The following is a 16,727-nucleotide window of genomic DNA, read 5'->3' as shown; positions in this document are numbered from 1 at the left end:
TTGACAATTCTTGTTCAATTATCTCTATTATTTAATGCGCTGTGAACGGCTCTGTGTAAATAAAATTAACCACCCCAATTACTTTGAATTCATCTAGGGACAACGTAATAAAAAATGTGAAGAATTCTGCATGCCTATTAATCTAAAACATTACAGAAGCTTTCTCATATGCGCTTGTCTATATTTATTTTGTCTACATTTATTTTACTGCTCTGCTAATTCAATTATGTTTACCATTGGTGGTCAATAGAGTTTTTCTTAATTAATCCTTATATAGCACCATAAACATGTTCATTATCTGATAATATCTACATGGTCTCAAACGGTGAATAGTGACTACTCACTAACAGAATTTATATCTTACCAAACTTGTAAGTTTAGGTATAATCATTAAAAACATTTTTAAAAAATCATATGGATCAAATATATAATTATAATAAAGTTCAGAATGCAACTTGTAGGATAAGAAATGAGAAAATAGAGATAAAAGTAAATCAGAGAAAGATACACATAGTATAAAAGTTACATGACCCCCACATTTTTAATGCCTTGGTTTCATTTTGATTTTTGTAATAACTCAGTATCTATGAGTTGGATCATAAAAATACATCTACTTTATTCATGGAATGAACTAGTACTTGATTCATGGAATAGCTCAGCAAGAGAAGTTACACTGTTACTATAACAAGACAAGTCTGTCTCTGTGATCATTTAATCTTGGTCATTACGGAGAGAAAATAAATCAGTGAGAGTAAAATGATACTACTCTGTACTTTGATCATACAAATGCTTTTTCTTTTTTTACACCTTCTGCACATGCCTTTTCTCTTGCTCATTCACAGAGCAAATCTTTTATGATCATATATAGCATTTCAGGAATAGAAGTAACAACCATAAGTAAACCCTCTAGAAATGGAAAAATTTTGAGTATTTAGATTTTAATGAAGAGAAGTGACATTGACTGAACCAGCATTCATGCCACTGAAGTACTAATTTTCTATAAGTTCTTCTAATACAATGAGAAACTATACTTTTTAAAATAGCTGAGATTACATTTTTGTATTGGAAAAGATCAAGATCACATTTTTCCTTTTAAAAGTAAAACTAAAGGGCTTTAACCTAGGAAGTGTACATATGTATCTACTGTCATAAATTGTAAGCTGCTAATATAGAAATAACTACCTTAATTTAGAAGTCAGTCACTGAAATATTAACTAGTTTTATTTTTAACATAACTCAAGAAACCATTTTCAGGTATTCCTAAGTAGCTGGTCCGAGACTGAAAACTACCCTCTGAAGGTTATAATGTTCAAATTTGAGAACCTTACAAAGATTAGTAAAGAATGAGATGCTTCTTTTGAAGGGAACCTTGTTTGTATCCTTTTTATTATCCCAGATGGGGATGTTTTACAGTCTGATTTTCATGCATATTACACTGTGATGACCAGGGTAAAGAAATAATGTTAAGAGGCACATGAGCTTGTTGGGTCTCAAATGAGCTAAACAGGTTGGTTAGGTATCTTTTTTGCATAAGAAGTGAATATTGATCTATTTCTTCTGACTTACTAATTATAAATCATAAAACGGTAATGACAGTGTCCAGAGAATTACTAGTAGAACCCCAGGAAAATCAGAAGTTCACCTCTAAGAAGATGAGAGATGAAGCAGGGATCATGTCAGGTGGTATCTGGGAGTCAGGCTCCAGAGCCATCAGACTGGGTTTAACTCCTGCTCTCCCACTTGTAAACTGTATGAATTGGGCAACTAAGTTACTTATGTCTCTTGGCCTCAGTTTCCTCATCTGAAAAAGATGTTTATTAATAGTCCCAATTATTACTAGACCCTATCTCATAGGGCCTTTGTGAGAAACAACAAAATACGTGTAAAGCACTTTCCACAGAGCCAAATATCTAATAAGCATGCAAAAAATATTGGCCATTATTGTCATCTTGATTTTTTTTTGTTTTGTGGGCCCTACTCCCTGCTTTAAAGCAGCTTTAATACTACATTTGATTCTTCAAAGGATGAGGTAAAGAAACACTCTGAAGAATGTGTAGAAAAAAGTTATTTTAATTCATTTTTTCCTTAAGTATATTTCCTATTTTTAAATGGCCAGTTAGGTTTTTGGAATGGATACTCTACAAAAAGCTACAGTATCAGTATTTTTGAGAAGGCTCATGATCCTTTTACTCAGTGCTTAAAGATTATAAACTTGCAAGTTGCAATTTTATTGTTATTCCCCGCTCACGAATGTTTTAACTTTTACTCTCAAAATGTAAATAAAACACTGTAACTTAAAAAACTCAAATCATTAGATTAAATTAAAATACTACAGTTAAAAAGTTTGATAACCATTAAAAGAAAACATATTGGGAATGGAAAAGAAACACCATTCATTATACTAACACTATTTGTAGCACTATAGTAAAAGGGCCCATCAGCATTTCCATTATAAACTCCATTTTTCATGGGTTACAACACTGCTGGCACAGATCCATTAGCACTATACTTACATAAGAAGTGTCAGCTTGGAATACATACATGTTTCTAACTAATAAGTTTTGCTCTTCCCAAAGAAGCAATCATTACAAAGTTAAAGTACTAGAAACTAAAATACTCCTCCTCAAAAACAGTTACACACACACACACACACACACACACACACACACCATTAAGAGCTGAGGAGAAAAAAATTCACTTGTATTTACATAGGGATTTTATAGATCCCAAGGTAAAATGGCCAAAAATAATATGCCTTGAAATATAGTTTTTGTTGTTGTTGTTGTTGCTGTTGTTTTGAGACAGACTTTCGCTCTTGTTGCCCAGGCTGGAGCGCAATGGTGCGATCTTGGCTCACTGCAACCTCTGCCACCCAGGTTCAAGAGATTCTCCTGCCTCAGCTTCCTGAGTAGCTGGGATTACAGGCACCCACCACCACACCTGGCTAATTTTTTGTATTTTTAGTAGAGATGGGGTTTCACCATGTTAGCCAGGCTGGTCTCGAACTCCAGACCTCAGGTGATCCACCTGTCTCGGCCTCCCAAAGTGCTGGGATTACAGGCGTGAGCCACCACGCCCGGCCTGAAATATAGTTTAAAAGAAAAAAACCCACACACTCCGATACACAGTATGGCTGCTCAGTATTCAAACTATCACTGATTTGGGATTACTGAACAATTTCAGAAGGAACCAAACATATAAATCCCATAGTTGTTCTATCTGTGTCATTGGTGCCCTTTCCCAGCTCCTGCAATTCTCATCCCTGGCACCTCCCCATCTTGTTGTACGAGACTTTTACATTCTTTTCCTACTTTCTTGCAAAGGCCTTCTGCCAACATGCCAGGAGAAATGCCCAGCAATCTGGGCCGCCATCCAGGCCCCACCCATCCTGTCTCCCCCCAGGATGTAAGTAGCTTCAACGTCACAGGGGTGGTGCTTAAAATCCAATATTGCCCAAGCTCTGGGAGCCTAGGACTCAGGTCTAAAATAACTATTAGTGTTATTCAGTTACATTTGGAATTAACAGGTTTCCGTGGGTTTGTCTGGCTTGTAGACACTTACAACAGTGTTTCTTTTGGAAAATGTATTCTGAATTCTACCTAAACCTCACAACTCATTTAAAATTGAGTACAATATTACCATATGATTCAGAAATTCCAACCCTAGGTATATACCCAAAAGAAATGAAAACAGAGATTCAGACAGATACTTGTACACAAATGTTCATAGTAGCTAAAAGTGAATACAACCCAAATATCCATCAACAGATGAATGAATAAACAAATGTGGTATAAACATACAATATAATATTATTCAACCATAAAAAAGAATGAAGTACTGGTACATGCTACAACATGGATGAACCTTGAAGATATGTTAAGTGAAAGAAGCCAAACACAAAAGGACAAATATCGTTTGATTCCACTTACAGGAAATAACTACAATAAAGCAAATTCATAGAAAAAGTAGATTTAAAATTCCCAGGGGATTGGGGGAGAAGAAAATAGAAAGTTATTGCTTAGTGAGAATAGAATTCGTGTTTAGGGTGATGAAAAACTTCTGGAAATACACAACGGTGATGACTATACAACACTGTGAATGTACCAAATGCTACAGAATTGTGCACTTTCAAATGGTTAATTTTATATTATGTGAATTTCAAATCAGCAAAAAACCTGAATATAGTCAATTATCTACAAGTATATAAAAACTGAAATAGCAGATTAAAGTATATTTGTTCTGTAAAGAAGATGTAGTGAGGAAAGAAGACTGAGTCAAGAGCTAGAAAACCTGAAAACCTGGGTTCAAGCCCTAACTCCACCATTCCTAATGAGATCATCTTAAGTGAGTCATTTCCCCTGTCTGAGCCTCAGTCTCATCATATAAAAAACACGGGCAAGGCCGAGCGCGGTGGCTCAAGCCTGTAATCCCAGCACTTTGGGAGGCCGAGACGGGCGGATCACGAGGTCAGGAGATCGAGACCATCCTGGCTAACACGGTGAAACCCCGTCTCTACTAAAAATACAAAAAAAAAAAAAAAAAAAAACACTAGCCGGGCGAGGTGGCGGGCGCCTGTAGTCCCAGCTACTCCGGAGGCTGAGGCAGGAGAATGGCGTGAACCCGGAAGGCGGAGCTTGCAGTGAGCTGAGATCCGGCCACTGCACTCCAGCCCCGGGGACAGAGCAAGACTCCGTCTCAAAAAAAAAAAAAAAAAAAACACGGGCACTATCTGCTCTCCTTAATTCTAGGCTGAGAATCAGAAAGTACACTGAAATGTCTAACATACCAAAAACAGGCATTATAATAAATACAAAGTTGGAATGAACTGGAACCCAAAAAGGAAAAGGATGAATGTATGCTTTCACTTTCTAACATCTTATCTCTTACTTCAGATACTAGGTTTTAGGCAAATCTTAAAACATTATTTGTGTTGGAGGAGGTTTAAAACAGTCTAGGATGATTCTTGGAGCTTATGAAGTTGGGAGACCAACTCAGTTTTGGTCTAAATCTGCAGAAGCAAATCCAGTTAGGATCAGATTCTGTCATGTGAAGTAAGAAACAAAATAAGCTCCAAAGGATTCTAGATTTAACCTGTATTCTGTGACTGTCTTTCAGATTATAAAGCATCTATGGTTGGAATGGGGCCATTTCAAAGCTTCACTAGTGATACGTTGGGTAGGAAGGAGAAATTGAGTCTATTTTGGTTAGAACCCTCAATAAATCAGGCTCCAAGTGCTAAAGGGGGAGAGGAAACAGGATTTATAGCTTTTTCACTAGTGGCACAAGTCTTCTTGTATAGTAACATTGAATTTATCCAACACAACCAGGGAAGGTGGTTAAGTTCCATTTGTTTGGAAAATAAAAAAGGAAATATGTCTCCTTAAAATATTTACAGGAAATAGTTGAAAATATATTACAAATATTACTCAGTCTAGTAATTATGTGTTTAATAAAGGTAACGTAGCTAATATTTTCAAAATCCCTAAGAAACCCAAGAAAAAATGCAAATATAAAACAATACATTGGTTTATGGATCCATGCTGAATCCATACAAGTATACAGGTGTAAGACTGAACATGCATGTAACTTGTTAGGGGATTGATATACATGGTCTACATATTCTGGTGTAGCAAGAAGGATTGTGTATGATAGGGTTCTGGTAGCCTGAATTCTAATCTAAGGTCTACCATGTGGTGATCTGTTTGACCTTGAACATATCCTATGCCTCTGTCCTCTCACCTACATAATGAGAAGATTAAGTAATAGTTTTTTTAAAAGTATGTTTGGTTTTAAATTTTAAGCAGTAGAACCTTTTCTTCAAATAAACTGTTTCAAAAAGCCCACTATTTCAGATAAATAAACTCAGAGCCACTCTATTTGAAGTAAGGTAAGGAATCCAGATGCCTGTCTACTTTCTGCTCCCTTATTGTCCTGGCAAGTCCCTGAGGTGCCTCTGAAGAAGATTTAGGACTCTACAGAATATAGTATGAAATCCACTGTCCCAGATAAAGCCTAAGGTTCCTTCTTGTTCTAATATGTTCTGATTTCACTAATCTATGCATTTTCAAATGTCCCATATAAATGCTTATTTTTGGGGAAGTTCTTTTATTTTGAATACATTTTTGGAAAATAGAGAAGAAAAAGTTCAGGAAAGCTTTCCAATCCTAAATCATGCTAATCTACTTTATTTTAACACTGCCATACAATTAAAGCAATTAATTAGATTACAGGAATGAATTTTCCACTTGTATTTTTTGATTTTTTTTCTTAATATAACTTATAATTTGGTATGAATGATTTATTTCACATTTTAATATCTTTGTAGGGGTAACATTTTACACACACACACACACACACACACACACACACACACACAGTTCCTTTCCAGTTGCTTATTGTGCTCTCAGATCTATTCAATCACCATTGGCAATCAGCATTAAAAGCCAATCTGCCCTCTGGTTAGGAGCTAACTTGGTGCTCTAACCCATCTTTACAAACCTTGCTATATACCTTAATCCTTTCAAATGCAACTGTGACACAAAGTATCACAGACTTTTAAAAACCTGTTCTCTTGAAAAAAAAATTGTGGAGCATCAGTAACCAGATAGTATTCTCAAATTTCAGTGATCTAGTCCATGGAGCCATCCCCTATGCACAGTGCTCTGTTTCATGCAGTACATGGCTTTAGCTGGCCAAATCTTTTTTTTCCCCAATGAATCAGTAGAACAGTAAAGATCTTACTTTTTTTTTAAGCAGTGGCATATCAATGAGGCACAGATGTGTATTCCAACTCTGCATGGATGAGCACACTGTTCAATAGTGCTGGCTCACACGGTATCAGGGCGAGTTATCACTTCCCATGAAGGCACTCTTATCACCAGGGCCCAGAGAGGTGGCTGCAAATCGCAGCCTTTTTATTTTCAAGGCAGTTTTGCTGAACATTCAGGCTTCAAAGATTCACACTTCCAAAACTCTATAAGAGTTTGTGAACGCTCAATTTGCCAAAACTGTTTACAGTGTAATTGGGCACCGTACCTGTGTCCATGAGATAGCGAAGGCGCTTCTCCACCAGCGCGGCACGGGTGTCAATTTGCTTTTGCTCATTCTCTAGTGCTGCCAATTCTCCTACAACATACTGACTGGTGTCTTTGAACCCTTTCTGTTAACAAGAACAAACAGGAAGGAAAAAAAATCACTTGTAAGTTGCATTTTTCCTTTCTATAAACACTTAGTAAAGCACTTACCTAGAGAACCAAATACACCCTTAGTATCACCCTTAGTACCAAAAGCAACTCTCTGTGATTCAAAAAATTTTCATATGTATTACATATACCAAACTTTTGTAAATAGAGAACTCTTCAGCTGTTTACTATTATATTTATAATTTCACAGCCAGATTTGCCAGATTTTAAAAGTTAATGCTAAGTCTAAAAAAAATATATCCTTAGAGTTAAGTCAGTGTTATTTTTAAGCATGGACAAAGAAGATAATTTTTCCCTTTGTGATTATCAAAACAAACACCAATGACACTTTTAACTCAAAAGTGTAATATACAAAAATGGAGTTTTACTAAGGAATTGACCTTGAAAGCATCCATCCTGAGACAGTCAGACACATTTGTTCTATGGAAATACAAAAGAGATACATTTTTTTCAAAATGATTACATTATTTAAAAATACTTTAAAAATGATAAAAAGGGAAGTTCACAATATCTCCAATTTTCCCTCCAGCTGGCTCCTGTACTTTAATATGCCATTCTGTTGATGTATTACAAATTATTACAGTTGTAAATAGCAACCTGACAGGTGGTTTCAAACCTTGCTACACAGGATCTAAGAAAACTCATATTGATTTTGTTAATCTTCCATTTAGCCAAGTTTGGATTTTAATTTGAAAATTTACTTTTTGAACCACCCATGTTTAAAAAAATATATTTTTTATGTATGTGTGCCAGTATACCTTTAATTTTAACAATTGTATTACAAATTTAAATCATCAAAGTCAGGGCTATTTATGGTATAGTCATAAAAACTGATTAATTATGGCTCCCTTTGGATTACCTGTTTACCTTTTGACATTTCTGGGGCTAAGAGATCTAATTAGCTAAGAAATACTGAAGAACTGATTAAATGATTATTCTTACCACCACCAATACTATCATAAGCACTTACAACATTATTTATTCAGAGAAATAAGTGTGAACAAACTTCTTCTGTCAAATTCCTTCAGTACCTAGCATATGAATCTCTTAGAAGCTATAAGGAATTATATTTCACTACTCCTTAAACAGGAAATAAAATCAAGAATTACGTTAATTATGAACATATTTTAGAATTCTCATGATTAATGAATATGTCTAACTATATGTATAACTTACATACCTTTTGAACTGGTAATTTGTACTCATATGTGACCTCAATCTATACCAACTTATTATTAAATTGATTATGGTAGCTGACAAACTTAAAGTTAAAATATTTTAAGAAATCATAAAACTAAATTTCTCAGGATAGTTTGATTTTAAAAGTCATTGTATTTTTTAAAAATTTATACAAAATGGATATTCTTCCATCTCAATGCAAAATATAGCAGAAAAAAATACAATAATAGAATAAATGTTAATGGTAACTTTAAAATCTGGGATAATCTGGTGAATGCTTGTTGAACCTATCTACCAGACAGTAGAACATTTTCAAAAGGGAAATTTTCTTTTCTCATTCCCATAGAGACAGACAAAACAAATACAGTAGTTTGCAAAGACGATACAAAAAATAAATATATAAGGAGGCAGAAGTGATAAGCAACACACAAACTTCATTGCTCTTACTGATTGGTTCAGTTAAAAATAGAAAGAAATTTCATAATCAGGTATCTTTAGTGTGAGTACATAGTATACTTAAGTATTCTGTAACTTAAAAGTTATACCATATACTTCATCAGGATTATCAGTGAGCTGTTCTCTTCTAGCTCATACCTTTCCAGGTCTTCTAAAGTAAACAACTTAGAATGAGAAGATTTTAGAGTCCTAAAATGTAGTTGGTGACTCTGAGTGTACTTGTAAGGATTTCAAAATCCAACAAAGAATATTTTAACACTGAAAACAATGAAAATACCTAGAAAAACTGTAGATAATTTAAAAAGTAGTACTATTAAAGACAGCTATGCTTCCAGACAAAAATTCAAGTTAAAACTTGTTCTTCCTGCTTCTGTCCCGCAGCTGTCCATCAAAAGCAGCTTTCTCCCTGCGGTCTATCAAATATTTCCCTCACAAATCAATTTTACACATGATCAGCCCATACCCCTACTGAGCTGAACCTCCCCGTTAATTAAGTGAAGAAATTACCATATATATTATATTAATGCAAACATCATTCAGCTAGTAATTCACGGCTGATCTGGATAATGGAAAGGTTGAACACCCATTAACCCAAGCCAACAAAATGGGTTGGCTGAGAAATTCTAGCAGGTCTCATGTGACTTTTCCCTCTAACTGCAGCTCTGCGGTATCTGCTATTGTAATAATTAAAATCCTCCCGGTAGATCAATACTGGAATCTCTTTATGGGAAGTGCCCTGATGGAAATGTCTCAAGGAAACTGGGGCTGTGGAACTCTGAAAAATTCATTTTTTTTTATCTGACAATTATCACCACACTGCAGACTAATTCAACAGTGCACCCCTCTCACTCTGCTTTGAATGCACTGGAGATTGACATCTTAAAAAACCTAACATCTCATTTTAACAAATAAAGGCACTATTTCCACATACAGTTTGGAATTATCAGCAATCATGAAACCACACAAAAAATTAATATACATTAAGCACTTCATCTTCTGATGGCTTCCTCTGAGTTTCAGCTATCGCCGCCTTCTCCTCACTTCCTTTCTTTGTATCTTCCTGTATTGATCTCTGCCTTTTCATCTCTTAAAAAAAAAAAGAGGAAAGACATGTAAAATTATTATAAAGCTTGATATCTGTGTATTGAAATGTGAATTTACATTACCAGATTATTTTTATATATATATATATAAACTATATATAGATATCTATATACAGTTAAATCATAAGGTGGGAAAACATTTTAAAAAGTGTTCTACCTGGTCTGTTCTCAATATATTGGCTGAAAGACTGAAGTTGAGTTTTTCTGACTGTAGAATCTTTGCTGAACACAACAGGACTTCTAAAACGTTCTGTTGTTTTTTGTAATCGTTCAGTCCGGAGATCTTCTGTGCCATTCTAAAAGTAAAACAACACATGGTAAGAGAGTCCTGATCTCATAAACATAAAATTACACATTAGTAAGGCAACTTTTACTGATTTAAGAAAACACTAATTTAGAAACTTTTTGCAAGAAAAGGATTTTAAAGCACTTTAAACAGCTCAACTGCAAGTTCTGTTGCCTGTAATCACAAACTTTGAGACACATGGTTTAACTCTTGATAACTTTGATACAAACATGTCTTCCACCAGTGATACATACTATTTAAAAGCCATGTTTGCCTCCTATTTCCCCCACTATTCTGTGTCATCAGTTTGCACAGCCCCACAGACTTGTATGACAACAAGAACTAGTTTCTAATTTTATGCCCATTGAGATAAACCACTAATGCTGGATGAAGGCTAAAAGGTAGGATTATAATACTACCCTACTGAACTGCATTTCATCAGCTATAACTTTCCAAAGCCAGATTTGTAAGTAAGCCCTTTACAGCTAAGGAAACTACAATTATCTTTTCCGGAGCTTCCCATGTTAATACTGGTAACAAATTCAAATGGTTCTATCAACAAGAAATATCCCAGAAGACTGAACCACTGCAGTGTGTGGAAGCTGCAGATACCGAGGTGCTGTGTACCAAACAAATATTTCATTTTATACCTAATCTTTTATTATTTTTATTAAGTGTTTTGAAAGTAAATAGGGAAAGGCTAAGATGCATGACTAATAGCTAAGCCTGCTGAATGCTGAAACTGGTTATCAAAAGCTACCAAGACTTTGCCCTTCCTCTGCATTGAGACAATCGGTAATGAGGGAGCCCTCCAATGGCCTATTCTCTAGCCTCAAGGAGGCCTGGGATACAGAATCCTCAGGGGAAGGTAACAGTTTATCCTTTTCCACAAACACAGAATGCCTCATTTATAAATGTGTAAACTGCATTTTATTAAAAAAAATTAAAACCCAAATCAACGTTGAAAGCTTCAAGAGAACAGATGGACTTTATATGTTCTTTATAAACACCATTTTCAAAATCTTAACTAAAAGGAATCATACAAAGGCAAGCTGTTTAAAGCACACCTTTTGTTGGAATAACTTTAAAGACTACTATGTAAGAGTGATTTGGAAAGCAAAACCGATTTTATCTAGACAGATAAACCATAAAAATGAAAATAGCACTATTTTATTTTTTTAAAGTTATCTAATACATTTATCATTAATATCATGCTTGTAATATCCTAGCCATATAGTTATGATAGAAACAATTTTGGCTTTCATTCTATTTTTTTAAAGAAAAATAGAGTTCTACTGTTATAATAACTATCCAATAGTCTAAAACTCAAGTCTTTACCAAAATAAACAAACACAGCTAAATTTTTTTAGGCCTGGCAACATGCTAAAATATCAGTGTGATTAGCCAGCAAATCCCATCTTAAGAAACCTTTTTATGACTAGGGACTTCTGCCACTTTACAAATGTATTCCTCTAAACCCACTAATTCAGTTAGCCTTTTCAATCTATTGTATTATTCTTAGGCCAGCTTCATTCTGCATTAAATCCACTGCAGAAAGCTAAATTGAACGCAAAAAATCAGATCTGATCCAGGCTTCCTTTTGTTCAAAGATAGAGACCAAAAGTCCTCTAGTGCTGCCACACACTTTCATCACCAGTTTATAGAAACTGACAATATAGGGGAAAAGCAATGAAAGTCATTGTTTTGGGACTTCAAAGCATCTCTGTGTCAGGGGAAGGAAATCCTTTCAGTCAGCGGGGTAGTCCCTATAGTCCGCAGGTGGGTGAAAAGTTATACAGGACTGGAAGTGCCCTAAAGCTACAGAAATACTAATCACTGTGAGGAAAGCAGGGAAACATGTGGGTGGGAATAATATAAACAGTCTAATAATATTCTTATAATGTGGCATTTTGACTAAAATGTTACACAAGGTAAGATGCAAAATGGCACAAAACACATGCAAGTTATCTTAAACATTTATATTCAATCACATTACCATTTTCAGGTGTGATGATTCTTATAAATAACATACGTTTAGTTCATCTAAATAGGCAGAAGGTTGAGGATTATTGAAAAATGCGCTAGAATTCTCTTAACAGTATTCTTCTTAGCAAAATATACATACATATAGAACTCAAGAATAATTTCCATATTGCCTCTATTTTTACTTGAAATAGCAATTTAAAGTAGTAGTTTCCCTGAAAAATAGTATATGAATACTGATTACCATATTGATATTTACTTACTGCCTATTTAATTACTTTTTTTTAATTAATTTTTTTTTTGTTTTAGACAAGGTCTCACCCTGTGTCCCCCGCTGGAGTGCAGTGACATGATGACCACTCACTGCAGCCTTGAACTCCTAGGTTCACGCAATCCTCCCACCTCAGCCTGGGACTACAGTCATGCACCACTATGCCTGGCTAATTGTTTTACTTTCAGTAGTGTGGTCTCAATATGTTGCCCAGGCTAGTCTTGAACTCCTGATTCTCCTGCCTTAGCCTCCCAAAGTGCTGGAATTACCGGCATGAGCCACCACACCTCACCAGTAAAAATTTCTTATACCCTAATCTTAATATTGGTGAAGAATTTAGTAAAAAATTGTTTTTAGAATTACAAACTGCTGGCAGAAACTAGAAGACACAGATGCTAAGCCAAATGTTTTAAACAAGTAAGACTTACTTTCATGTCCTGCTCTGAGCTCTCAGTTACAGCTTTCTGGGCAGCACTGGAGGGTGAATTTGCCACCTGTGGCTGAACTTCTAGGAGCTTCTTCAGTTTCAAGTCCACCAACTTACTGTTTTGTTCTGTTAAATATGCAAATACCATGAATAACTGAGTGAGATGCATTTAGATATGTAGACTGTCAATTTTATGTGAGCTCAGAAAAGTATTACTATATTTTAAAAGAAAGAAGAAAAGGATATTAGATTAGACACAAAAAATCCTTTACATATGTATATTCTCCCACCAAAATCATTCCCCTTAAAGAATACAGTCAACATATCTAAAGAGAACTTAGTTATACTTTAAATAGTAGCTAATGCTTACCTAAAAACCTGTGCCTGTATGTGATGTATATATTTATATAAGCATTGTATATATACATAATAAAACAAGTTATTATAACAAACTAGATATTTAAAGGAAGAGATACATTTCATTTTGAATATTATTTTATAGTTTTAATTCTTTTAGTATATTAGATTTATAAATATAATGCCATATTAAAACAAGTTCTTAACATTATCTCAGATTGTCATCATGTACATACTATTAGAATCCAGTGTTTATATATGTACCTATATAACCAGCATTGAAACAGGGTATATGTTTACAAATACCCTCTACTTAGATAGCAGAAATACAATATAGATTATTACATTTTTGGAATGTATTAATGTACATTAATCTTTCATAATACAATAGTTCAAAATGAGTAGAAACACAACTAATTCTTAAATTAATAAAAGGCAACTCCTTAATAAAATGGTTGCAACAGATATGTCCACCATTTGCTGGATGATATTTTTCATAAAGATTAATAACTTTTCTAATTATAAGACTCTTAATAAATGCTATTGTCATTACTTTCATGCAAATTGGTCAGTTTATATTGCAAGGCTTCTCTTTTAAACAATATCTGATGAACTATGGTCAAATCAAGATAAAGATTAAGCAATTTATTATTAAAACATTATGACATATACATATGAAAAAAATTTTGGGGGAAAATAAAGCAAGGATAAAAATCATAATATATTCTATGGGCTTCTAGATTCTAGTTTGCATTCCTATTTCTTATTGCCACAAAATAAACCATAAATCTGAATTGGGAGGCCTGTCTACTTACATGCCAACACTTAACTGGCATGCTTGAGAGTCATAAACAATTTATTAGTTAACTCCAAACAGGAAGGCTGAGATGTGTGTTCTTTTTCGGAAACATTAAGTAGGAGGAGAGTTTTTAAAAAAGGACAAGAGTCAAGCCTGTTAGGTATTCCTAACAAGAATCTTTAAAGTATTCTCCAAAGTTGCAACAGCTGAAACTAGAAAATGCTCCCATTATTTTACCTAAGAAATGGCTATTTTTTCCTGTGTTACTAACCTACTGTAGAATCAGGACATATGCATCACATATTATTACTGATTTTATACTTCCATAATTGAATATTAAAAAATTCAATCCAGTACTTATGGATGTCCTCAGCATTAAAAAGATGTGATTGGTTTCTGATAAAGCCTTTAGTGGTTGTTATGGTAGGAAGGTGAGTAAGCAACAACAAAAATGTTTAAAAAAAAAAAAAAAATCAAACCTAACCAAGTTATAGTATTTTAAGCAGAAAGAAGTAAAATGTAGTTATAATTTTGGGTTAAACATTTAAAAGTTTTCCTTAAATATCAGCATTCTTTTGGACTTGCACAATTATAAATATATCGACTTCTATTTAGCAATAGTATAACTTAACACCGGGGCATGAAGGAGCTTCTGACAAAAGTGCATGAGTTTTCTTGAGTGTTCGTTATAGTCAGGAAAACCCTGGTCACCTGTTTCTTGAAATAGTAGTAGTATTTCCAACAGGGAAAGAAATGGAGCCGCTTAGCATTGCAGGGGCATGACAGGGATAGGAAAAAGTATGCTTGCTCTCACTCCCTTTAGCTTTTCACATGAAAAGATAAATGTTAGAGACTTTGCCTCCTTCCTTTAAGTCTAAAGAAATCACCAAAGACTTTTTATTGCTATAAGAATTCAATTCAACAAGCATTTATGGAACCCCTTAGCAATCCAACAAAACTTTGGATTGCTACTTGCTGCTGGCTTATAAAGGCAATGCATTTGGAACACTCACCTACTAAAAACCACCAGCAAGTATCTTTATATTTTAAGTAAGAACTTACAAAGGTCCATTGCCAAAGTGATTTATTGATATAAGACATAAGGTTACTTTAACAGCAGTCTATATAGTTTTCAAAGTGTCTTATTGTAATTAGTTAAGTAGATGTAAAATCATTTACTAGAGTAATATTTAAGTATTTAAGGTAAGCAGAAAATCTGCAAAATAATATTACAACTAAGACTATAATTCTAAACTAAATCAGAAAATCTGATCCCATGGTTTAGATTTACATGTGGAATATATACCTTATGACATCACACCAAAATATTTAAGCTGAGAAGGGAACCAACTATTGAAAGCCTACAGATTGTCTCACATGACATAAAATACAATAGTGAATCTTAATAATAAGAGAACACAACTACAATTTGCTATTCCAATGTTATTGCTAATTTTAACATCCAACCTAAAACAAAATAACATAAAATTGATGGAAGGTGGATTAACCTAAATGGTTTATGAGGCCATAAGATGTAATAAAACTACAAAATTATTATTATTATTGATGAGATAATAAAAATATAACCATAAAGTTTGCCACGCAGCAGGACACAAAACATTTATAATTTGAAATTACCGGGAGTATCAAGGTCATTTTCTAAGTTAGTAAGTTCATCTCCACCTCCTACAACAAAGCCTTCAGGGATCTCCTCATTAGTATCTATCTCAATATTATCATTTTCATCTGTAGGAACATGTAGCAATAATGTTAGTATATTATTTATATTTTATATCATTCATCCAAAACACTAAAGAAGAAAAATCAGTATTTTAGTAATAGTTACTCAAATTCAGGCCAGACACAGATAAGCAAGTTAAGAAATCAGTTTTAAGTCACTCTTTCACTATTGGATTAACATTTATATTTTACATTCATATGTCAAACATGAATTATCACATCAAAGCAGATGCAAAGGTTTTGACAATTTGCCACACGCTGTCTCTGAATCACTGAGCTCATTGAGTCCCTGTATTTTAAAGTGTAATCTATAAGTAACTCTAACAATGGCACACAAAAATATAAGTTGGTTTGGTGACAAAGTCATCAAATATTTCTAAATTTTACACTTTTATCAGATTAGATTTAAATGCATAAATAAGCACACATTCCTTATATATATATATATATATATTTGTCATTTTTATGAAGGCTTAAATACTTTTATGCTATTAATAAAATATTATCATAAAAACATTATGGATAGATTAAGAGTGAGACTAGCATATACAGTGCCTTTATACAATGGAAAGTTCAAAAACAACTAAGACAATAAATCTTGGTAGAGCAAAATCTGGGAAAAATTATCAACCAAAATTAAATATATGGGAATGAGAAAGTCTTACATAATTTTTTATATCCCTAGTAAAATGTTTTGGGTAATAATTAATTAATGGAGTCAATTTTTGATATTAAAGATTTTTAGTAGATATTTTTTCCTCTCCAAATCCTAGTGATAAAATTGTTTCAGTAATTTTGAATTCTATATATTTGAAAAGGCACAGCAGCAATTTTAGTTGCACATTAGAGGTTTAACTTTAATTTCTATCCAACAGACAGGCAATGCACCTTTTGGAGAAATAGCTGTGTAGCCCTGTGATTTGA

The 16,727-nt window shown here is 33.8% G+C and overlaps 1 protein-coding gene across 15 annotated transcripts in view; it reads right to left on the bottom strand.

Moving 5' to 3' along the window:
* Positions 1-16,727, bottom strand: part of EHBP1 (EH domain binding protein 1) — a 344,785-nt gene that overhangs the window by 42,079 nt on the left and 285,979 nt on the right. For 9 of the 15 annotated variants that reach the window (XM_033239195.1, XM_033239197.1, XM_033239199.1 and 6 more), the window contains 5 exons: positions 15,702-15,809; positions 12,909-13,033; positions 10,098-10,236; positions 9,817-9,923; positions 7,036-7,159 (listed from right to left, as the gene is read on the bottom strand). In XM_033239195.1, coding sequence (XP_033095086.1) covers positions 7,036-7,159; positions 9,817-9,923; positions 10,098-10,236; positions 12,909-13,033; positions 15,702-15,809 — 603 coding nt within the window. The remainder of the gene's footprint in view (positions 1-7,035; positions 7,160-9,816; positions 9,924-10,097; positions 10,237-12,908; positions 13,034-15,701; positions 15,810-16,727) is intronic. The other 6 variants (XM_033239205.1, XM_033239204.1, XM_033239206.1 and 3 more) reach the window with 1 other exon arrangement.

This window comes from Trachypithecus francoisi, unplaced genomic scaffold, assembly GCF_009764315.1.
Source record: "Trachypithecus francoisi isolate TF-2019V2 unplaced genomic scaffold, Tfra_2.0 Lachesis_group17, whole genome shotgun sequence".
Lineage (NCBI taxonomy): Eukaryota > Metazoa > Chordata > Mammalia > Primates > Cercopithecidae > Trachypithecus > Trachypithecus francoisi.
Note: the sequence above shows the minus strand (reverse complement) of the source record. Positions and strands in the feature narration are given on the sequence as shown.